The sequence below is a fragment of the Osmerus eperlanus genome, chromosome 2 (genome assembly GCF_963692335.1).
Source record: "Osmerus eperlanus chromosome 2, fOsmEpe2.1, whole genome shotgun sequence".
Lineage (NCBI taxonomy): Eukaryota > Metazoa > Chordata > Actinopteri > Osmeriformes > Osmeridae > Osmerus > Osmerus eperlanus.
In genome coordinates this window covers 21,286,654-21,308,957 of record NC_085019.1, presented here as the reverse complement: position 1 = coordinate 21,308,957, position 22,304 = coordinate 21,286,654, and the positions used below count along the sequence as shown (strand labels likewise).

Below are 22,304 nucleotides of genomic sequence, written 5' to 3'. Positions count from 1 at the left end.
AAGCATATCCTTATTCAATCACTGGTGTGTTACTGAACTCGTGAATAGGCAATATCGGACGGAGTATCCTGCAGATCTAGCCTTCCAACTCTGCTTAAGTCAGTGGGACCCTCACGGCCACCTACCTTTTACCAGTGCTTTAAATAGCTGCGTCTTCATCAGGATGGCCGTCGGGTGGATAAATGTATCTCATGGCACGGCTTCTTGTGCACATCTCAGTGTGCCGTATAGAGCCAGGGTAGGCTACCACGTGTAACCCAATAAACAACATTAGATGTTGTAGACAGATGATTATGTTATTGCATTCGGTTGTATGTGTTCTTAGATTATAATATTATCACTATAAATGCATCCCTGCTACCAGGGGGAAATTATCCTTTTATTATATTCTAATATAATCTTCATGTTAACAATAGTTAACTATAGGCTATCAGGTCTAATTACAGGGGTAATTCCGTGTTTTTGTCTTGAATAAACGTTTCCAAAACTCAGATTTTGTGTCCAATGTGCTTTTATGGAAATCATTTTGAATATCATAAGTTTCGTTTCTGTAAAATCAGTGGTTCTCTGCTCTTCAAACTCCGTTACTTTCGCAGGTGTGACCGTCTGCTCCCATTGACGTTGTTCCCCATCACTCAACACTATGAACCAATCAACTGCTCCGGTCGATCTAAAGGGTTGGGCTTTTTATACAAAATAATTTTACTGTAAGAGTGTGAAATTCTGTTTTGGGAAATTGTTATCCCAGTCGTAGTTTGGAGTTCAACGTGTTGCATTTCAACGCGGAGCATAGACGGTAGGCTATGTCATAGCCTTATATACACATTTAGGGCATAGGCTATTTGTATAGCGTTAATTTTGGTTCTCATTTGTAATCAACTGTGTATATAAGTATAAGGATCGACACAGTGAAGTATATCAAAATGTTTATTTGATTTTTCAAATGTTGACTGGTGCTTTACAATATAGCCTACTTCGAATGATGCCAAAACCGACGCTTCAGCATCTATCGTCTGTGTAGTTTCATACCAGTCAACAAAGCATGAAATGAAATGCCTTTATATGAACCGTAATGTAACAGCCTTAACATTGTGATATTTGTTGTTCCGTATCGCAGGCTGGAAGCTTGTGCGAAGAGTCCGTCTACCCGTCTGTTTTTCTGAGTAAATCTTGGATTAAATTGACATCATGGCTCTGGATCTGTGCGGACAGCTGTGCAAGGTTATTCTCATCATCTTCAACATCGTGTTCGCCGTAAGTAGGCTACACTAATTTTGTTTCTAATTGTCAAAATGCGCACATGTTTGTCAAAGGGGAAAGTGGAGGTTGTAAATTGTCCACGAACAACAATTTTCATGTGTGAGACGTAGTATACCAAATTTTTCTTCAGTATTATTAGACAGTTTTTCTAAGCTAAAGTGTCAACTATAATATGCGATGGAAGACTGCAAAGTATTTTATTGGTTTACAGAATCTTTTTGGGTTACAGTTGGGGCAATGTGGGAACAGTTTCGTTTCTCCTTAGGTTTCATTCCTGATGCTTCGGGCTCCATGGCCCAGAGGTTGCCAGAATACAAACACACACACAGAGAGAGGGTTCACAATGTTTCTGTGGGATATTTGATTCTTCTCTGCTGCCATTTTGTATTCTGAAAAGGACGTCCTATTCAACATTGTCAGGTTTCGCCACCAATACCATTAATTAATTAATACCTGTATTCCTATGGGCTCAAAACGGGGCCAAAAGTATTGCAAATGCGTATAGGACAATCCACAAATGTAAAACGTGTTCCGCAAATGTAAAACGTGTTCTGCAAATGTATAGTATTGACATCTTGACTCAACACCTAACACTGCATCTCCCCGGTTGTTGCTAAAGACTTTAAAAGAAGTTTTGCTCACTAGGAAGTCAGCATGTCTCATTATAAACGCTGTTGTCTTTCTCAAGCCTCTATGTAAAATGGCATTCCTAACGCTTCACACAACATCTGAAGCCAGGGTCAACTGTGCATGTATAAAGCCAGTGGCCAGCATTGAGCAACAGATTATAGATCTTAACACACACATTATCAAACACATTGTAAACTGACATATAATAATAATAATAATAGATTCATAAGCTTAGGTTCCCTATCCCACTGGCGTTGTTAATTGTCGTTGACTTGTGAACTGTGAAAGGGTTAACCTGGGAAAATAAACAAGGCGAGGTTTACACACGACTCATGCACAGACTTGAATCTGAGTGGTTTTATTTCCCTGCGTTGCAGCTGCTTGGCGCTGCCATGCTGGGCCTTGGTCTGTGGCTGCGGTTTGGCGCCAACACGCAAGGCCTCTTCGACGTCAACTTCAACACACAGCAGTTTGTCATTGGTGAGTTACTGGGACTCCAGTCTTATCAGAAGGGTACATCAAATGCAGCAAAGAGGAAGTTGAACTCGAAGTTTAAATATATTTTGACTGTGAAACTACCTGGTTTGTTTTTCCTATCTCTCTCTCCCTCTCTCTCTTTCTCCCCATATCTTCCTCTCCCTCTCTCTCTCTCTCTCTCTCTCTCTCTCTCTCTCTCTCTCTCTCTCTCTCTCTCTCTCTCTCTCTCTCTCTCTCTCTCTCTCTCTCTCTCTCTCTCTCTCTCTCTCTCTCTCTCTCTCTCTCTCTCTCTCACTCCCTCTCAGGTGTGATGGTGCTGATCGTCCTGGGTGCAGTGATACTGGTGGTGGCCGTGTTTGGAGACTACGGCGCCTGCAACGAGAGCAGAGGCGCCCTGACAGGGGTGAGATCAGAGCAGACAAGCAGCTGCAGCCACGCCGCGACATCACATGATCGTTTGCATACGTAGTTTTCTTTCTTTTCACCTATTAGCTACTAGAGCCCGACCGATAAAGGATTTTTAAGGCCGATACTGATACGAATATTTTGTGTTTTAAAAATCCGATATTATAGCTTATTATTATTAGCTTATATGGACAGAATTTCTAGGCGCAGCCAGGGCGTTGAGGGGGTCCGGGGGATCGGGTCGCTGCTTTTTGCGGATGATGTGGTCCTGATGGCTTCATCGGGTCGTGACCTTCAGCTCTCACTGGAGAGGTTCGCAACCGAATGCGAAACGGCTGGGATGGGAATCAGCACCTCCAAATCTGAGGCCATGGTTATCGACCGGAAAAGGGTGGAGTTCAATCTCCGGGTCGGGGAGGAGATCTTGACCCAAGCGGAGAAGTTCAAGTATCTCGGGGTCTTGTTCACGAGTGAGGAAAGAATGGACAGTAACGGACGAGGCAACATAGACGCGCTAACAGCCCTGAAAACTCTGCTGGGGGGGGAAGCTCACCTCGGGGGGGGGGGGGGGGGTGCTTTGCAGAAAAATTGTGGTTGGCCCCCCAAAATACTAAATCTCACTCCAAGGTTTTTGTAAAAGGTTTACTCTCACTAGAAACGTCAGGGGGGTTAACATAGTCTTCGCAAGCATGGACAGAAGATGCCACATTCATGGTGCTTCATAGCTTTTGTTTAATATTTAGATAGGGCTCCTAGAAATGGCCTTGACGTTCCTCCTATTTTCCTTGTTCAAAGTTGCATGGCATTATACACTTTGGTAACATTGTGACCTCTGACCTACAATCTAGTGTCACAGACATTTCCTAGTCGCATCTCACAACCAACATAATTCATAGATAGGCATATTTCTCTTTTGGACATGACCAAGGGTCATGTTCTCATGAGCTAATATTGCAGGGTGTAGGTCAAACATTGTTTATTATATTCAGAACATTCAAAACAGTATAAAAGTAATAAATTGATCAGTGGTTAATGACAGACCTCTTCATCACACAGGAAATGTAGAAATGTATGTTCATGTGAAACATTGGAGTGATCTGGTGACCCGTGAGAGTGTGTCCATGGCTCTCTGTCACAATACTGAAGTTCTCTCTATGCCCCTTTCCCAGTTTGCCGTCTTTCTGTCCATTGTATGTGGGTTAGTGATCGGAGCAGGAGTGATCGCCTTCATAAGGAGTGATGAGGTGAGTGGGAGAAAGAGAAGAGGAGAGGGAGGGTAGGATGGAGGAGGTTAGGAGACTGAGGTCATGTTGAGCAAACAGCCCAACACGGATGCAGAACACATTCCTTTGTTGACTATTGCAGCACTGGAGCTCAATGTTGACGCAACTCGCAACCAAAGCTTTCGTTTGTTCAGGTCTTTCATGGGATGGAATCGAGACATACTTTTGTATTGATGACCAGTTCTACATTATTGGCTTGGTCTACCTTCTGAAGAGAGTTGCTATGTGTGTAAAGAGTGTTGCTATGTGTGTAACGATACTTCTCTGTACCAGGTGGGGGAGCAGATGGCCATGTTCTACACAACGGTGTATGCAAAGTATTTGAATACGGGGGGTGACCCTAGCATGATGGTCACTCTGACCGTCATGCAGAACTGGGTAAACAAACATCCCGTCACACACATACGAAAATACTGTCTTTCACTTCCAAACCTACTCTTCACAGCACAATTCGAATAATTTTCCAATAATATTCTTCCTGTATACATTATCACCTGTACAGTGTGATTGGCATCTAGAATACAATAGAAATATATGCAGTTTTGGCATATTCAAGAGTTGGAAAACTCAGTAACACATGCTGTCTGTCTGTCCCGCTCCATCACGTCGTAGTTCCAGTGCTGTGGATTGGTGGGAGCCCTGGACGTTCTGGTCAAAAAGACGTGCCCCGAACACAGCTTCACCGGATTCTTCACGATGCCTGTGAGTATGAATGTAATGCACCATAGAAAACGTAATTGAATGTTAGGTCTCCAATTCGAATGACTCATTCATAGTGGCAGTTGTTGCACTTAAGCCGAGTTCGCTCTGGAAGGAAACACTTGGGACAGTGAGATGTTCTCCTGGTACTCATCCGCGATTTGAAATCAAGTGTGGACTGATAAAGGATTTTTAAGGCCGATATCGATACAAATATTTGGTGCTAAAAAAATCTGATATTCCAATATATCGGCTGATATATAATTTAAAAACAAACAAACAAAAAATAATCCAGAAACGCGTAACAAAACAAACAGTTTTCCCGAACACTGCCCGACTCTGGCTGGATCATCTGGTTGTAGGGTTTGTGGTGTTCTAAACACAACTGTTGCCAACAGGGACGTTGTAGAGTGCCCTATGGTGGACAAACTATGCAACGCCAACACTTATGACATGGTTGAAGGGTGTTTCGTCCGTTATTTTGTATTTTTTTGTTGTTTTATTTTTATATATTCATTTATCGGCCATTATAAATGGCGATACAGATTGTTTGGAAAATGTCTCATATCGGCCGATAATATCGGCCCACCGATAAATCGGTCTGGCTCTAGTGTGGACTGTTTCATCATTTGAACGGGCTTTCTGGACATGCTGTTGTATCTGCTAGGGGGTGAAAAAATAGTTTTCAGCTTCTGAACCGAGAAACCTAACATATTCCCTCCCCCAGGCCTGTCCCCCAGCCATCGTAGACCTGTTTAAGGACAAGGCTCCGTTGGTTTTGGGCCTGTTCCTGGGTACAGCTGCTCTGCTGGTAAGAATCCCCACCCCTCCCCCAACCACACACAGTACTCCTGATATAGGCATGTCCCACTTAGACACACACACACAACCTTTTTGTGAGGTGTGTTGTACATACACACTACACTATACACTACTCTACACGGCACATCAGACCCATGCTAGTTCCCTCTTCCTCCTTTTGCAGAGGAGGACAGTGAGTGTTGTGTAATGGTAGAGGATGTGATGTGTGAAGTTAGACAGAGAACTTAACCATGTGTCTCCTCCTTTCTTCCCCCACTTCTCCTCTGGTGTTAAATCCCTCCTGACCACATGGGGTTCATATCTAATGCACCCAATCCTTTGGCTCTCGTTTGCTGTCCCTCTAAACCCTCCTCCGTCTCAGCTCCTGGCTCTGGGGTGCAGCTCCCAACTCCGCAAGGAAATCAAGCGCTCCCGAACCCCCTCTCCCTCCTACATGATCCTGTCTACCTCCACCAACCTCCCCTCCACTCCCCACCCATACGAAGACCCTGTGGTCTTCCCCCCTCTGACACTGGCCACGTCTGCTGATGTCTAGGTGTGCTGCTAAGCAGGCACTCACACTCTCTCTCTCCAGTATGTCTGCTTTATATACCTGTCTTCCTGCTTGTCTCTTTCTCCAGTCTGAATTAAAGGACTGGAGGTGAAACTGTGGGAATAACGTGGTGGTGATCTTTCAGTGCTTACTAGACTTTAGACTTTATTGTCCCCAAGGGGGAATACTAACTTGATACAAAGGTATCCTGGGCTTGGTGGAATTGTCTCGGCTGCGTTCTGTATCTGCACCTGCTACCCTCACGCCGTCTCTGGTCGTGTTTATAGTGGCGTCCATTTTTGTGACCTCTGTTTCCACCCTGCATGAAGACCCTGACATGAAATGGGGCATTAACCACTTCCTGGTCTCCTCCCACTCCTAAACCCTGTTCCTAACATCCTTCCTTCGTACCGGCTCCTTTCCTAGGTCATAGTGCTGGCATGCAGTTCTATCCTTGTGAAGGATATTAAAACGACAAAGCAGAATATGGTCTCAATACTATAATTATTGGTACCAATAATGAGCATGGTATAAAGTAATTTTGACAATGTAGTATTTCTGGACTACTGTTCATTGGACCCAGTTACTAATGTAATGCAGATTGTGATGCTGCTATACAGGAAGCATGCATATAAAAAGGGATCCAAACAGGTACTGCAGTGTATAATATATTTTGGTATATTTCTTTGTTACAAGTGAACTGTTATAGATGGCCATGAGTCTGCTTTTACCTTGTTTTGGATGTTCAACAAAAGCACCTGTGTACCCTCCACTTGAATAGCAGTCAATTCAAGTCAAGCTAATACTAGCTTACTTACATTTTAAACATCATAAGTCCTCAATATTGATATGTATGCTCTTCCATACGCACGCCTAGTCTCACATTACAGAACCCAAACCAAACCCAAGGGCCTCTGTTCCTGACAATCTCTTTCCCTCATTCCCATAATGACCACGGGCAAGCGCTGGGCCAGCGGCCTCGTAACTGAGAGTTTGACTAAATAAACACTTCATGTTAAGGGCCTCTGGAGCCCCAAGTGTGGCCCTCAGAACAGAAGCAGTGTCACACCAGGTAGGGGGCTTTAGTTGTTGACCTCCATTATCATTTCCCCTCTGGCCGTGTTTGTTGGCCTGAGACTGTTCACTGCTGATGAGAAAGAGGTCCTACTCTGAAATGCACTGTTGTAGGTATTTCTATTGTATGCATTGTTCTACTGAGTCTGATGCATACTTTGTTAAAATAAATATTGACTTTTTTCTTTTTCCTTAGGCCCGACTTGCTTCATTTCTTGACTGAATATTTCAGTAAAAACACATTAACACATCATCAATATACTGTTTATTCAGCTCAACGATGCAGCTTTGGTCCTAGAAAACAAAATTACACACGGCAGCATTACCACATTAAGCCTCAAGAGATGGACAGTAAACATGTTCAGTAGTGTGGGGTACCCGTGGAAGGTTTTTGAATATATTCCACATTTGACTGCATTTATCTGAGGTGGTTCTAAGCTTACTGTACCCTGACAGTTTGTGTAACGGTCCTTCTACGTCCTTCACATATCTTTAAGTAAAATAATCTCAATCACATTTAAAGTTACATTGGCATCTACTGTATAGGTCAGGGGTCAACTATTCTTCACTACATCCACCAGGGGGTGCCATTTCAGAACCGGAGGGAGATTACTGGGCCATTGTCAAGTTTCATACCTGTTATTCAAACTTTGAGATCCTTTACCATCTGTTACATATAGAAGCTTCTTGAAATCCAGGTTTCAGAGAGGCCTCAGAATGAAACAGTCGGAGCAATAACCATACAAGTCAGGTGGTCACATGGTTTCCTCCATTCAGTATAAGCTTATCAATAAATGGCGATCAATTCCAGTATCGGTTGCAACCAGGCCTGGACTGGTAATCTGGCATACCGGGCAAATGCCCGGTGGGCCGACGCACTTGGGGCCGATATGATATTTAAAAAAAAAAGTCCTGTAAGGATTACCGTCATGGTAGTAGGGGTGGTAGATGTAGGGGTAGGGGTAGGGGGGAGGCAGGGGGTCAGGTGAGGGAGCAGGGGTGGGTGTCGCAGGGTTCAGGTCCTGCTGGGGGGTGTTACTTGTAGCTGATTTGGAGAGAGGGGAATTAAGGTAGTTGGGAGGAGGAGGGGGGTGAAATAGAGGGACAAGGGGTTGGGATGGAGAGGGGAGAGGTTCCAGTTAGGATTTGGGGAGGATCAGAGGGGGGAAAGGAGGGGGGCGGACCGGCTAGAGGATCAGGCGGTTGCCACCTGGCAGGTCGGGGAGGAGTGCTGGAGGTGTGGGTGTAGAAAGATTGGGCTTTCGCTACCAATGTCTCTGAGGACGGGTTGGACGGCCCCATGGTTGGGTGTTGGCGAACCGGGATGGCAGGTGCCTCATCTGAGAGACCAGCAGGACAGACCAGGGTCACCACTTCCTCTCTGATCCGAAGGGCCAGGGTGTGCTGGACATCCTTTATTAGGACACCACAGGCGGTGTAGCTAGCAGACACCAACACCTCTCCGCCATGCTGCCTGTTTAGACTGTAGCCGCACTGCCAGGCAAGAGGCAGCAGAGGGAGCCATTCCCCTCTCACTGCAGGGGAACATGACAACATGTTCACTGACGGAGAGCACACCAAGCTGACACACCCGACAGGTGAAATGCGCAAACTGCATTTCTGACCCTTCTACGGATCAATATTGATACGCTACACTGTGAATAAACGGTCCTACCCTTGACTTGTAGCTCGGCTGTAGCCCCTTGTCCAGGGAGGGTAAAGGTCAACCCACGAGAGGCGCAGCAGACCGAGGACTTGAGGAACTGGACCACATGAAGTTATTTGGGAAAGCCAATTTAAAATGTATTTTTAGCCTCAAGAACGTTGGGGTAGCTAATTTACACGCAGGCTAATAGGCCAATATCGATATCGAGTATCCTGCTGCTCTAGTCTTCCAACTCTGCTTAAGTCAGTGGGACCCTCATGGCCACCTACCAGTGCTTTAAATAGCTGCGTCTTCATCAGGATGGCCGTCCAACTGAGCAGCCCACCACTGATCCTGCAGCCAGTGTGTTGAGTGCTGGGGCACAAAGTACTGTCACTCGATAGAACAGTTAAACACACAGGTGAATAGGCCTACATTCCCACAAAACGATTAACATACCGTATTTTTCGGAAAATAAGCCGCATTTTTGATAAACCGCACCCCACCAGAATGGGAGCTTTGTGTTTGTAAATCTGAGTATAAACCACACTGGAATATTTGCCACACTTGATATGGGAACAATGATACCAAGCAATGCAGGAGTATAGGCGATCTTACAGAAGGCCGTTGTGTAACACACTTTGAAAGTAAGTAAGTGCGTAATGTATGTTTTCTATTGCCCGGGAATTAACTAATATGTACCTTTAGATGCGTGAGTTCAAAAAATGTATGATGGTCCTGTGAAAGACATTTTGGGCTTATACAGAGTGCAAATTATACAATGACAATCGGGGGGGGGGGGGGGGGGGGGTAAACTTATTTTCCAGGGCGTGTATCGACCTCCCCGACCTGTTGTTTTTACCTATTTTGGGGGTCAGATCCCCCCAAACCCCCCCGCAATTCGCACCCTGGGCTTATGTACAATGAATGTGTTTTAAAAGAAGTTTACAGTTGGCTAAGAAGCTTGATACAATGAATGTTGATTCAACTCCATTTGGCAGAGATGCCATCTGCAGTTTTATGACACCTAACTAGGAGATGTGAAGTCTAGGAGATGTGAAGTCTGGGTGACTTGAAGAGTTCTTATAACCTAGGGGGGAAGAAGCAGTTGGTCTGAAGACAATGTGGATTCAACTGTATTGTTCTAAGGAGTTAACCAATAACAGAAGAGATTTGGTATAGCTGAGCTGTGTGGTCTGTTGGATGTTCTGGGGGGTTCAGGGCCATCAGCTGGGTAGTGCTGGTGTCTGCTGGACTCTCCAGTTCCATTCTAGAATGCTAGATGGAGCTGTATGGAATTGTCTTTGTGTTATTGTCTTATGTTTGTGTCGATGATGTTATGTTGGTAACGTTATTATGTATACGTCATACGTCAAATAAACATTAACTCTGTACACCCGACTTCAGCTTAACGATTGATTCTCTCAAAAACTTCCACGACAGTCCCCTAGCTTTAGTTAGCTTCGAGGATAAGTTAGCATAATACTCGTAGCAATGCTACTACCATGCTAGTGTTAGCCTTCTCATTAGTACATTTTGCAGGGCTCTCAAGTTTTGAAGACAGGCAAGAGTGACATTCCCCCCCCCCCCCCCGTCCCCGTCGTCCCCGTCCCCGTCGTCAGGGGGTCAAAATTAATTAATTAATTAATTGATTTTTACCTGACATCATTGAAAGGCAGCAATGATTAATATATGATTTAAAATATGACATTATTTTAAAAGTGACCTATAACATCGACTATTCAAGACACTTAAATGTATTTAGTGCTAATAAAATTATTACGCCTATTTGGAAAGAGATGTTTATAATGTGACAATATGTCAGTCATCGTGTGATAACGAAAATAAGACTAGGCCAATTATATATAACAGACGAAGTATTGCAAGCTCCGTCAGAGGTATCGGGCCTATGCTCGTCCCGCACTGGGTTCGAACTTGCCCCCTCTAACATCCTCAGCGCCACCACTGCCAACTAAAAGCTGTCAATCCGTTGATGCGGGTGGCCTGTTACATACCTGAGGAGTGAGTTTCACCGATACACACCGGCTACATCTATGAACTACTTGTTCTGAGCAGGTGTTGTCAGTGAACAGGCTGTAAAACTGTTGGTTAAGACACTCATGAAAAACTGATGCTAATTATCTGGTAAACGTTTACATTTAGTCATTTAGCAGTCGCTCTTATCCAGAGCGACTTACAGTAAGTACAGGGACATTCCCCCGAGGCAAGTAGGGTGAAGTGCCTTGCCCAAGGACACAATGTCAGTTTGCATGACCGGGAATCGAACTGGCAACCTTCGGATTACTAGCCCGATTCCCTCACCGCTCAGCCACCTGACTCCCTAAACGCTTTCTAACAGCAGTCAAGTTGTCATTGTTTGTGTCAAACAAGTTGTGAATATGTTGTAACAGTAAAACAGGAGATCATGACTGTGCTCAAAGTGATGCTCGAGCTCCAGTGGTTTGCTTTGTAGGTGAACAAAACTTTCAGAAGACGTTGTAGCAGAATCACGAAAAATTACAGGATATGCTTTTTTTCCATTGGTTGTTGCATTAGATCTTACCCAGATACAGTGGTGCTATTTTCCGATTGGCTATTGTAGAGACCCTTTCTTTTTTTTTGATTGGCTGATAAGTGGCACGCTCGACTAACAGTGCGTTCACACTGCAGCGTTTTTTAACGCTCTGCATCGCTTGCCTTCCCACAGTACACCACGCTCGGGGGCGTGTTAGACAAGTTAATACAGAGTTGTAGTTCTCTAAGGTCACTGTTGTAGTCATGGCCAAGCGTGCAGATTTGGGTTAATGTACTCACAATATCGATCAAAATACCAATTTTACACAACATTTATGTAAGTGCAAGATTTAACTAGTGCAAGATTACAGTAGAATACATGTTACGCCACCGGTCACTCAACCAGTCGTTTGTAGGCTGGGCTAGCGAGCTAGCAGTGGCACAGAACAGTCACGTAATGTGACGACTACATTTAAAAGTAGGCTATAAAAACACACTAGGAACAATGACGACATCGGCAACCATGCACCATGCATTATTAGTTTAATGTAATCTTTAAATTCAGGCTCGTCACATTAGTAACTTTGTTCTGAACAGAACTGGGTGTGCAGACACATACGAAAAGTTTCTCCTCCATCTTGAAATTGTCAAACCTAGAAATGTTTACCATCCTAGTTTGTCTCATATCTGGGTTAACAAACTCAGGGTTTTCACCAAACCTGTTTTCTGGAATACCCACCAGAGCCAACTGTAGACTAGACACATTTAAAATTATCATACCCAACAAACATGTTTTAACAAAAATATTATGTTTTCCGTTCCTCCAAGGTTTCTCCTTACCCAGCTGTCTTGAAAGGAAATCTGTAGATACAGACAAATGCATGACTGAGGTCACTCAGCTTTTCACCAGATGTCAGAGTTAGAGCCATTGTTCTGTCCTCACCTATCCTGCACCACCGTAACTACCCTCCATAGCTACACCCTGATACCCTCCACACCTACCTTCACCCTGACTACCTACACTCTGACTACCCTCAATAGCTACCTACACACTGACTACCTACACCCTGAATACCATCGACTGATCTGCTCATTTAATTGATATTTCCATAACCAGCAGTTCATTAAGCTTACTCTGGCCCTGATAGTGCAATAATATGGCACTTACCTCTCTGATCTCTCAGATGCCTCAATCTTCCTGCAAATAGGGTGACCAGATGTCCGGATGTCGTCGGGGCAGTCCGGTTTTCCAGCCCTTTGTCGTGACCGCTGTTGCGTGTCCTCATTTTCGCCCCTTTGTCCTCATTTTTCATGCCCACCGTTGCAATTTACCACTTGCGTGGGCTTAAGTGCCAATTGTAGTAGGCTTTCAAATGCCAAACTCCAGACTCTAGTTCAGAACTCCACTTTACCACTAAGAGCAGCAAAGATCAATATCATGCCTTCTGTAAGCTCTGTCGCATAGACATGCTGTGAAACCACTGAAAGCCACAGAAGCACTGGACTAAATGCCACAAAAAAAGATTTATTTTACATTTGCACTTTGCAATTTTGTAAAGGTTCAATAAATAAATGATCATATAGCCTATTCTTTTTTTTTATGATCTTATAGCCTATGTCATTTGTGTCATTTCATTTGTGACGTTTGTATGCATTCACATATGGTCATGGTGCAGCATGCAATACACTACCACTACCACCTCCCAACCCCCCTCCCACCACCACCCTTGTCCTCTTTTTCACAAACTCAAATCTGGTCACCCTAAATAACGTTCTGTGAGTAACTGTGTGGAGCCTGTTTGTGAACCTTCTATTCCTCCATTACCTGGTAATACAATGTCCCCAGATGTCAACTCAGATGTTGTGTGTCCAATGTGCTTTCATGGAAATCATTTTGAATATCCTAAGTTTCGTTTCTGTAAAATCGGTTCTCTGCACAAACTCCGTTAATTTCGCAGGTGTGACCGTCTGCTCCCATTGAAGTTGTTCCCCATCACTCAACACCATGAACCAATCAACTGCTCCGGTCGATCTAAAGGGTTGGGCTTTTTATATCAAATAATTGTCCTGTCGGAGTGTGAAATTCTGGAAATTGTTATCCCAGTGGTAGTTTGGAGTTCAACGTGTTGCATTTCAACGCGGACCATTGCCCGGTAAGCTATGTCATAGATAACTACACATTTAGGGTGTAGGCTGTTTGTATAGCATTAATTTGCTTCTCAGTAATCGACTGGGTAAATAAGTATTAGGATCGACACAGTGAAGTCTATCAAAATGTTAATTCGATTTTTCAAATGTCTATGTTGACTGGTGCTTTACAATATAGGCTACTATATTCGCTACCGCGAGTCTCCCGGTCCTGTCCTACATCTATAAAGTTGAATAATGGATTTTGGTGTTTTAAAAACCCATCAACACTGTATGACTATGTTTAGCCTGTGTTCTGCTCCTCTCTCTCACCAACCGTCTCTGGAGGAGGGGATCCCTCTCTGAATTGCTCCTCCCAAGGTTTCTTCAATTTTTTCTCCTGTTGAGAGTTTTTTGGGGAGTTTTTCCTTGTCTTCCTTGAGGGTTTAGGTTGGTTGATGGGGCAGTTCTATGGGCATATGTGAAGCCCTCTGTGACATGCTTGCGTGTAAAAAGGGCTATACAAATAAATTTGATTTGATTTACTTCATGTGATGCCAAAACCGACTGTAATCGCGCTTCAGCATCTATGACCGTCTTTGTAGTTTCATACCAGTCAACAAAGCATTAAATGAAATGCCTTTAAATGAACCGTAAAGTAACAGCCTTAACATTGTAATGTTGTTCCGTATTGCAGGCTGAAGCCTTGTGCGAAGAGTCCGTCTACCCGTCTGTTTTTCTGAGTAAATCTAGGGTTAAATTGACATCATGGCTCTGGATCTGTGCGGACAGCTGTGCAAGGTTATTCTCATCATCTTCAACATCGTGTTCGCCGTAAGTAGGCTACAGTAATTTTGTTTCTCATTGTCAAACTGCGCACACGCTTTGTAGTCATTTGTCAACGAAAAACAATTTTCACCTGTGAGACGTAGCGTAGTATACCAAGTTTTTTTATGCAAATGTGTATGTAAATAGCAATGTCAACTTTAAAATATTGTAGCGATCTCAGTCACTACGAAGAGAGGTTTTTCTTGAACGAGCACTTTATTACTTCACAACAATGCACGTAAATCACTGCTACTAAACCGTGAGCACGAAGAGGCTCATCAACCAGAAAACACATTTACTTATTCAGGTGTCCCCGCCCCCCGGCTCCTCTGCCAGCCCCCCCCCCCCCCCCCCCGTAGTGCCTAGCAACCCCCACATGAGCTTCCGCTGCTGACAGAGAGCAAGGACACCAGCACACAGGCCCACATACATCACAATGAACATGAACTTGAACAAATCAACACATACAAGACACTACAATATGGAATGCCGTGTCAGTCAAAATTTAATAAATAAATAGATAGGTAAATAAATAGATAAATACATAAATGAATATGGCCATGAAATAAACCCTGAAATAATAAAAAATATGTTTACATTTAGTCATTTAGCAGACGCTCTTATCCAGAGCGACTTACAGTGAGTACAGGGACATTCCCCCGAGGCAAGTAGGGTGAAGTGCCTTGCCCAAGGACACAACGTCAGTTGGCAAGACCGGGAATCGAACTGGCAACCTTCAGATTACTAGCCCGATTCCCTCACCGCTCAGCCACCTGACTCCTGTTAATAAATATAGCCTCATATAATTATATAGCTGAATCAATTTACCTACATAAATAAATACATTTACTTATTTCAAAATGACATTTTTTGAAAGACAACATTTATTTATTTCACAGGACTTTTATTTTATTTCCTAATGCCACATTTATTTATTTTTTGGGACTTTTATTTCCTGCCACCACATATACAGTGAGGAAAATAAGTATTTGAACACCCTGCTATTTTGCAAGTTCTTCCACTTAGAAATCATGGAGGGGTCTGAAATTGTCATCGTAGGTGCATGTCCACTGTGAGAGACATAATCTAAAAAAAAATCCAGAAATCACAATGTATGATTTTTTCACTATTTATTTGTATGATACAGCTGCAAATAAGTATTTGAACACCTGTCTATCAGCTAGAATTCTGACCCTCAAAGACCTGTTAGTCTGCCTTTAAAATGTCCACCTCCACTACATTTATTATCCTAAATTAGATGCACCTGTTTGAGGTCTTTAGCTGCATAAAGCCACCTGTCCACCCCATACAATCAGTAAGAATCCAACTACTAACATGGCCAAGACCAAAGAGCTGTCCAAAGACACTAGAGACAAAATTGTACACCTCCACAAGGCTGGAAAGGGCTACGGGGAAATTGCCAAGCAGCTTGGTGAGAAAAGGTCCACTGTTGGAGCAATCATTAGAAAATGGAAGAAGCTAAACATGACTGTCAATCTCCCTTGGACTGGGGCTCCATGCAAGATCTCACCTCGTGGGGTTTCAATGATCCTAAGGAAGGTGAGAAATCAGCCCAGAACTACACGGGAGGAGCTGGTCAATGACCTGAAAAGAGCTGGGACCACAGTTTCCAAGGTTACTGTTGGTAATACACTGAGACGTCATGGTTTGAAATCATGCATGGCACGGAAGGTTCCCCTGCTTAAACCAGCACATGTCCAGGCACGTCTTAAGTTTGCCAATGACCATTTGGATGATCCAGAGGAGTCATGGGAGAAAGTCATGTGGTCAGATGAGACCAAAATAGAACTTTGGGGTCATAATTCCACTAAACGTGTTTGGAGGAAGAAGAATGATGAGTACCATCCTAAGAACACCATCCCTACTGTGAAACATGGGGGTGGTAGCATCATGCTTTGGGGGTGTTTTTCTGCACATGGGACAGGGCGACTGCACTGTATTAAGGAGAGGATGACCGGGGCCATGTATTGCGAGATTTTGGGGAACAACCTCCTTCCCTCAGTTAGAGCATTAACCCTCGTGCTGCCTTCGGGTCACATGACCCAAAGGTTCATAACGAACCATCGTTGTGTTTACCCGATTTTACCCAATACAAAAACAAATTAAAATAATTTTCTTTTAACCTTTGCAATGTGGGGGGTCTGAGACAGCCCAACGGTTAAAAGAATATGCTTCACTTTGTCTTTGTATGCGGTAAATCTGTCGCAATACGAAGGTGGGTCACAATGACTGATGGGTCAGAATGACCCGAAGATAACACAAGGGTTAAAGATGGGTCGAGGCTGGGTCTTCCAACATGACAATGACCCGAAGCACACAGCCAGGATAACCAAGGAGTGGCTCCGTAAGAAGCATATCAAGGTTCTGGCGTGGCCTAGCCAGTCTCCAGACCTAAACTCAATAGAGAATCTTTGGAGGGAGCTCAAACTCCGTGTTTCTCAGCGACAGGCCGGAAACCTGACTGATCTAGAGAAGATCTGTGTGGAGGAGTGGGCCAAAATCCCTCCTGCAGTGTGTCCAAACCTGGTAAAAAACTACAGGAAACGTTTGACCTCTGTAATTGCAAACAAAGGCTACTGTACCAAATATTAACATTGACTTTCTCAGGTATTCAAATACTTATTTGCATCTGTATCATACAAATAAATAGTTTCATAAAAATCATACATTGTGATTTCTGGATTTTTTTTTAGATTGTGTCTCTCACAGTGGACATGCACCTACGATGACAATTTCAGACCCCTCCATGATTTCTAAGTGGGAGAACTTGCAAAATAGCAGGGTGTTCAAATACTTATTTTCCTCACTGTATATTTCCAAACACCACATTTATTTCTGTGCTGTATTTATTTCCAATCTAACATGCAAGCATACTGGAAAATTATTCCCTGAACCCTCGCAAAAAGGCGGTCGAGCAAGCTCCTGGAAAATGTGTAGCTAATTGAAGGCACGTTTATCTGAAAAAGAGAGAAAAAAAAAATGCTTGTCATCTATAAACATATTGATGAAAACTTCCTTTTACTATACAACCTCACTGCAAACTGGATGTGCTGCTGCTGTTTCATTTTCTCTTCATACCTTAAATTAGAACAGAACGGTTGTCATTGTTCTGCAAATACCCTTGAGTATGTCTCATGAGCATGATTTAAATAATCGTCTAAAAGAGGACATTCGTAAACCCCCTCCTCTTTGTCCTCACCCTTGTACTCTATAACAAGTAAACTACCTGTGCTACAGCTCACTATGTGTGCTGCAGCCCACTACCCTACCTGTGCTACAGCCCACTGCCTTACCTGTGCTACAGCCCCACTACCCTGCCTGTGCTACAGCCCACTACTCTACCTGCGCTACAGCCCACTGCCTTACCTGTGCTACAGCCCACTACTCTACGTGTGCTACAGCCCACTGCTCTACCTGTGCTACAGCCCACTGCTCTACCTGTGCTACAGCCCACTACCCTACCTGTGCTACAGCCCACTGCTCTACCTGTGCTACAGCCCACTGCTCTACCTGTGCTACAGCCCACTACCCTACCTGTGCTACAGCCCACTGCTCTACCTGTGCTACAGCCAACTGCTCTACCTGGATACCGGCACTCCAACCCGTCATCACTATCTATGAACATGTGCTTAATTTTCCTGTCTATCATGTCTGAAGCACTGACACATACCTGACACAACTCCACATACCCCTCCTGAAAATCCGACCATAAATCAAACCACCACAGTCTCTTTTCCCTATCATATCTTACATGGAAAAGGGTCTTACCATTAACCTCCTTTTCCCCTATAACTGTGGCTCTGTACCAGACTTTAGTCCCATCCTCATCAACTGAACTACACTCCTAAGATTCCTAGTGAGAGTCTCTAAAGGAAATATTCTCCTGTCCTTACTTAAATTGAAGACGCCAATCTCATTTTTCATCCCTAGTACCACCCATCTAAATCTCAACTGTGCTGATGCAGCTAACAGTTTGGATCTCTCACCTAAACTCTCTAGTTGCTCATCTATTTCATCTAAAGTTGTCCACAAGCCCCATACTTACCGATCTCCAATGTCAGCTTTTGCTTTGTGGCAACATCTCTAACTTCCCTCTCTCTCTCTTTGACCCTAGACACCTGCAAAATCCAAAGTCTCTCATCCCTAATGGCTTGAGCACGCTCACGCATTATCAAACACATTGTAAACTGACATATAATAATAATAATAATAATAATAGATTGATAAGCTTAGGTTCCCTATCCCACTGGCGTTGTTAATTGTCATTGATTTGTGGACTGTGAAAGGGTTAACCTGGGAAAATAAACGAGGCGAGGTTTACACACCCATGTCTCACGCACAGACTTGAATCTGAGTGGTTATATTTCCCCGCGGTGCAGCTGATTGGCGCTGCCATTCTGGGCCTGGGTCTGTGGCTGCGGTTTGGCGCCGACACACAAGGCCTCTTCGACGTTGACTTCAACACACAGCAGTTTGCCATCGGTGAGTGACTGGAGTGCAGCAAAGAGGAAGTTGAACTTAATGTAGCGACTTTCATTGCGACCTTTAAATATATTTTGACTGTTAAACTACCTGCTTTGTTTTTCCTCTCTCTCTCTCTCTCTCTCTCTCTCTCTCTCTCTCTCTCTCTCTCTCTCTCTCTCTCTGCCCTCCCTCCCCCCTCTCTCTCTACCTCTCACTCTCTCTCGCTCCCTCCCCCCCTCTCGCTACCTCTCTCGCTCCCCCCCTCTGCATCTCTCCCTCCCTCCATCCCTCTCCCTCCCTCCCAGCTGTGATTGTGCTGATCGTCCTGGGTGCAGTGATGCTGGTGGTGGCCGTGTTCGGAGTCTGCGGCGCCTGCAGCGAGAGCAGCGGCGCCCTGACAGTGGTGAGATCAGAGCAGACAAGCAGCCACGCAGCTGCTTCACACGATCATTTGCACACGCCGACGCTTTGCCCCAGAAAAAACATGAGTTCTGCGGGCGTAGTTTTCTTTCTTTTCACCTACTAGCTACTTGTCTACTTGTTACTGTAAACATGGAGGTCTTACAGATCTGTAAGGTGCAGGTGTCTGATACACTGAAGTTGAGCATCTCAGAGGACTGGACAAAGAATACAGGAATGAATGGCAGTTAAATAGTATCACAATATGAGACGTTTTACTCTCACTAGAAACGTCAGGGGGGTCAACATAGTGTTCACGAGTCCAGTAATCACACCATCGATTGAATAGATAGCTTTTATTGAAGCTGGGCTGGTAGCAAAGCCAAGCCTAATGCATTGTGGTACAGGCTGGTAGCAGAGCCAAGCCTGAGGCTGGTAGCAGAGCCAAGCCTAATGCAGGGGGTCGCAGGCTGGTAGCAGAGCCGAGCCTGAGGCTGGTAGCAGAGCCGAGCCTTGAGTGGTTGGTGTAGGCTGGTAGCAGAGCCGAGCCTGAGGCGGTTGGTGGAGGCTGGTAGCAGGGCCGAGCCTGGTGCTGATGGAGGCCGGTAGCAGAGCCGGGCCTGGGTTCCTGGGAGGATGAGAGTGTGATTAGGGGATGCAGAGATGGTGGAAGTGATGTGGATGGTGCATGTATAGTTACCGGGGAGGTGATGTGGATGGTTCATGAATAGTTACTGGGTATGGACTCGGGGTGTGGCGGAGAGTCCTTAAGGGTCACGGCCGAGCAGCGGCTCAACCGGATCCCCCGGGGAGCCTGGATAGACAGGGAGAAGCAGAGGAAAAGGGGAGGGAGGGTGACAAAAACATGCTAGCACAAGGATCAGAGCAACGGAAGACACTTTATACAAGCCTCGTAATTGATACCGGGAGTTTGGTCGCATTCTTCCGTGCTTTTGCGATTTGCTTGATTGGAGTATAGGAGGAGTCTTGGTGCGCTATCTTCCTCCCGAACTTTAGTTAGTTAATCTAACTCCCTTTCGCAAGCACGGACAGAAGATGCTGCATTCATGGTGCTAAATAGCTTTTGTTTATTATTTAGAGGGCTCCTAGAAACCCTCACAATAGATAGGCATATTTCTCTTTTGGACATGACCACGGGTCATGTTCTCATGAGGTATAGATCGAACATTGTTTATTATATTCAGAACATTCAAAACAGTATAAAAGTAATCATTAGTTGTAATCTTGAATTATTTTTCAATTGATCAGTGGTTAATGACAGACCTCTTCACCACACAGAAAATGTAGACATGTATGTTCATGTGAAACATTGGAGTGGTCTGGTGACCCGTGAGTGTGTGTCCATGGCTCTCTGTCACAATACTGAAGTTCTCTCTATCCCTCTTTCCCAGTTTGCCGTCTTTCTGTCCATGCTATGGATGTCAGTGATTGCAGCAGGAGTACTCGCCTTCACAAGGAGTGATGAGGTGAGTGGGAGGGAGTGGGGGGAGGAGGGTAGGAGACAGTGAGGTCATGTTGAGCAAACAGCCCAACACTTGCAGAACGCATTCCTTTGTTGACTATTGCAGCAATGGAGCTTAATATTGACGCAACTCGCAACCAAAGCTTTCGTTTGTTCAGGTCTTTCATAGGATGGAATCAAGACATACTTTTGTATTGATGACCAGTTCCACATCATTGGCTTGGTCTACCTTCTGAAGAGTGTTGCTATGTGTGTAAAGAGTGTTGCTATGTGTGTAACGATACTTCTCTGTACCAGGTGGGGGAGCAGATGGCCATGTTCTACGCGACGGTGTATGCAAAGTATTTGAATACGGGGGGTGACCCTAGCATGACGGTCACTCTGACCCTGATGCATAACTGGGTAAACAAACATTGCGTCACACACATACGAAAATACTGTCTTTCACTTCCAAACCTACTCTTCACAGAAAAATTTGAATAATATTCTTCCTGTATACATTATCACCTGTACAGTGTGATTGGCATCTAGAATACAATAGAAATATGTGCAGTTTTGGCATATTCAAGAGTTGGAAAACTCAGTAACACATGCTGTCTGTCTGTCCCGCTCCATCACGTCGTAGTTCCAGTGCTGTGGATTGGTGGGAGCCCTGGACGTTCTGGTCAAAAAGACGTGCCCCAAACACAGCTTCACCGAATTCTTCACTATGCCTGTGAGTATGAATGTAATGCACCGTAGAAAACGACACTGAATGTTAGGTCTCCAATTCGAATGACTCATTCGTAGTGGCAGTTGTTGCACTTAAGTCGAGTTCGCTCTGGACGGAGACACTTGGGACAGTGAGATGTTCTCCTGTCGTCCCCGACCCTGTTCTCATCCGCAATTTGAAATCAAGTGTGGACTGTGCCATCATTTGAACGGGCTGCCTGGACATGCTGTTGTATCTGCTAGGGGGTGAAAAAAATAGTTTTCAACTTCTGAACCAAGAAACCTAACATTTTCCCTCCCCCCTCTCCCTCCCCGCCTTCCTCCCTCCACCCTCCTCCCCCAGGCCTGTCCCACCGCCATCGTCGACCTGTTTAAGGGCAAGGCTCCGTTGGTTTTGGGCCTGTTCCTGGGTACAGCTGCTCTGCTGGTAAGAATCCAACCACACAAACACAGTACTCCTGGTATAGGCATGTCCCATTTAGACAGCTCCCACCTCTGCAAGGAAATCAAGTGCTCCCGAACCCCCGCTCCCTCCTCTCCCTCCTACATGATCCTGTCTACCTCCACCAACCTCCCCTCCACCCCCCACCCTGACCCACACCCATACGAAGACCCTGTGGTCTTCCCCCCTCTGACACTGGCCACGTCTGCTGATGTCTCGGTGTGCTGCTAAGCAGGCACTCACTCACACTCTCTCTCTCCAGTATGTCTGCTTTATATACCCGTCTTCCTGCTTGTCTTTTACTCCAGTCTGAATTAAAGGACTGGAGGTGAAACTGTGAGAATAACGTGGTGATCTTTCAGTGCTTACTAGACTTTAAACTTTATTGTCCCCAAAGGGAAATACTAACTTTATAGAAATGTATCCTGGGTTTGGTGGAATTGTCTCGGCTGCGTTGTGTATCTGTATCTGCATCTGCTACCCTCACG

General features: G+C 44.7%; 3 protein-coding genes across 7 annotated transcripts in view; 2 read left to right on the top strand and 1 right to left on the bottom strand.

Moving 5' to 3' along the window:
* The window catches only part of LOC134014944 (CD9 antigen-like), a 57,415-nt gene that overhangs the window by 11,857 nt on the left and 23,254 nt on the right, over positions 1 to 22,304 (top strand). The window lies entirely within an intron of this gene.
* Positions 664 to 22,226, top strand: LOC134014928 (CD9 antigen-like). 4 transcript variants are annotated; one of them, XM_062454115.1, is made up of 10 exons: positions 664 to 796; positions 1,118 to 1,254; positions 2,268 to 2,370; positions 2,673 to 2,770; positions 3,942 to 4,016; positions 4,329 to 4,433; positions 4,668 to 4,757; positions 5,482 to 5,565; positions 5,938 to 5,964; positions 21,868 to 22,110. In XM_062454115.1, the coding sequence occupies exons 2-10, from the start codon at positions 1,189 to 1,191 to the stop codon at positions 22,045 to 22,047; spliced, it is 828 nt and encodes a 275-aa protein (XP_062310099.1). In that variant the 5' UTR covers positions 664 to 796; positions 1,118 to 1,188; the 3' UTR covers positions 22,048 to 22,110. The 4 variants fall into 4 exon arrangements, 3 of the variants coding, with proteins under 3 accessions (XP_062310099.1, XP_062310120.1, XP_062310108.1); XR_009929045.1 differs by lacking the exon at positions 21,868 to 22,110 and adding an exon at positions 22,140 to 22,226 and having other exon boundaries at positions 665 to 796; positions 5,938 to 6,186; XM_062454136.1 differs by lacking the exons at positions 5,938 to 5,964; positions 21,868 to 22,110 and adding an exon at positions 6,535 to 7,377 and having other exon boundaries at positions 665 to 796.
* LOC134014802 (nascent polypeptide-associated complex subunit alpha, muscle-specific form-like) overlaps positions 7,435 to 22,304 on the bottom strand; it is a 43,795-nt gene continuing 28,925 nt past the window's right edge. The window contains exon 9 of the mRNA XM_062454026.1: positions 7,435 to 7,476. Coding sequence (XP_062310010.1) covers positions 7,452 to 7,476 — 25 coding nt within the window. The 3' untranslated portion in view covers positions 7,435 to 7,451. The remainder of the gene's footprint in view (positions 7,477 to 22,304) is intronic.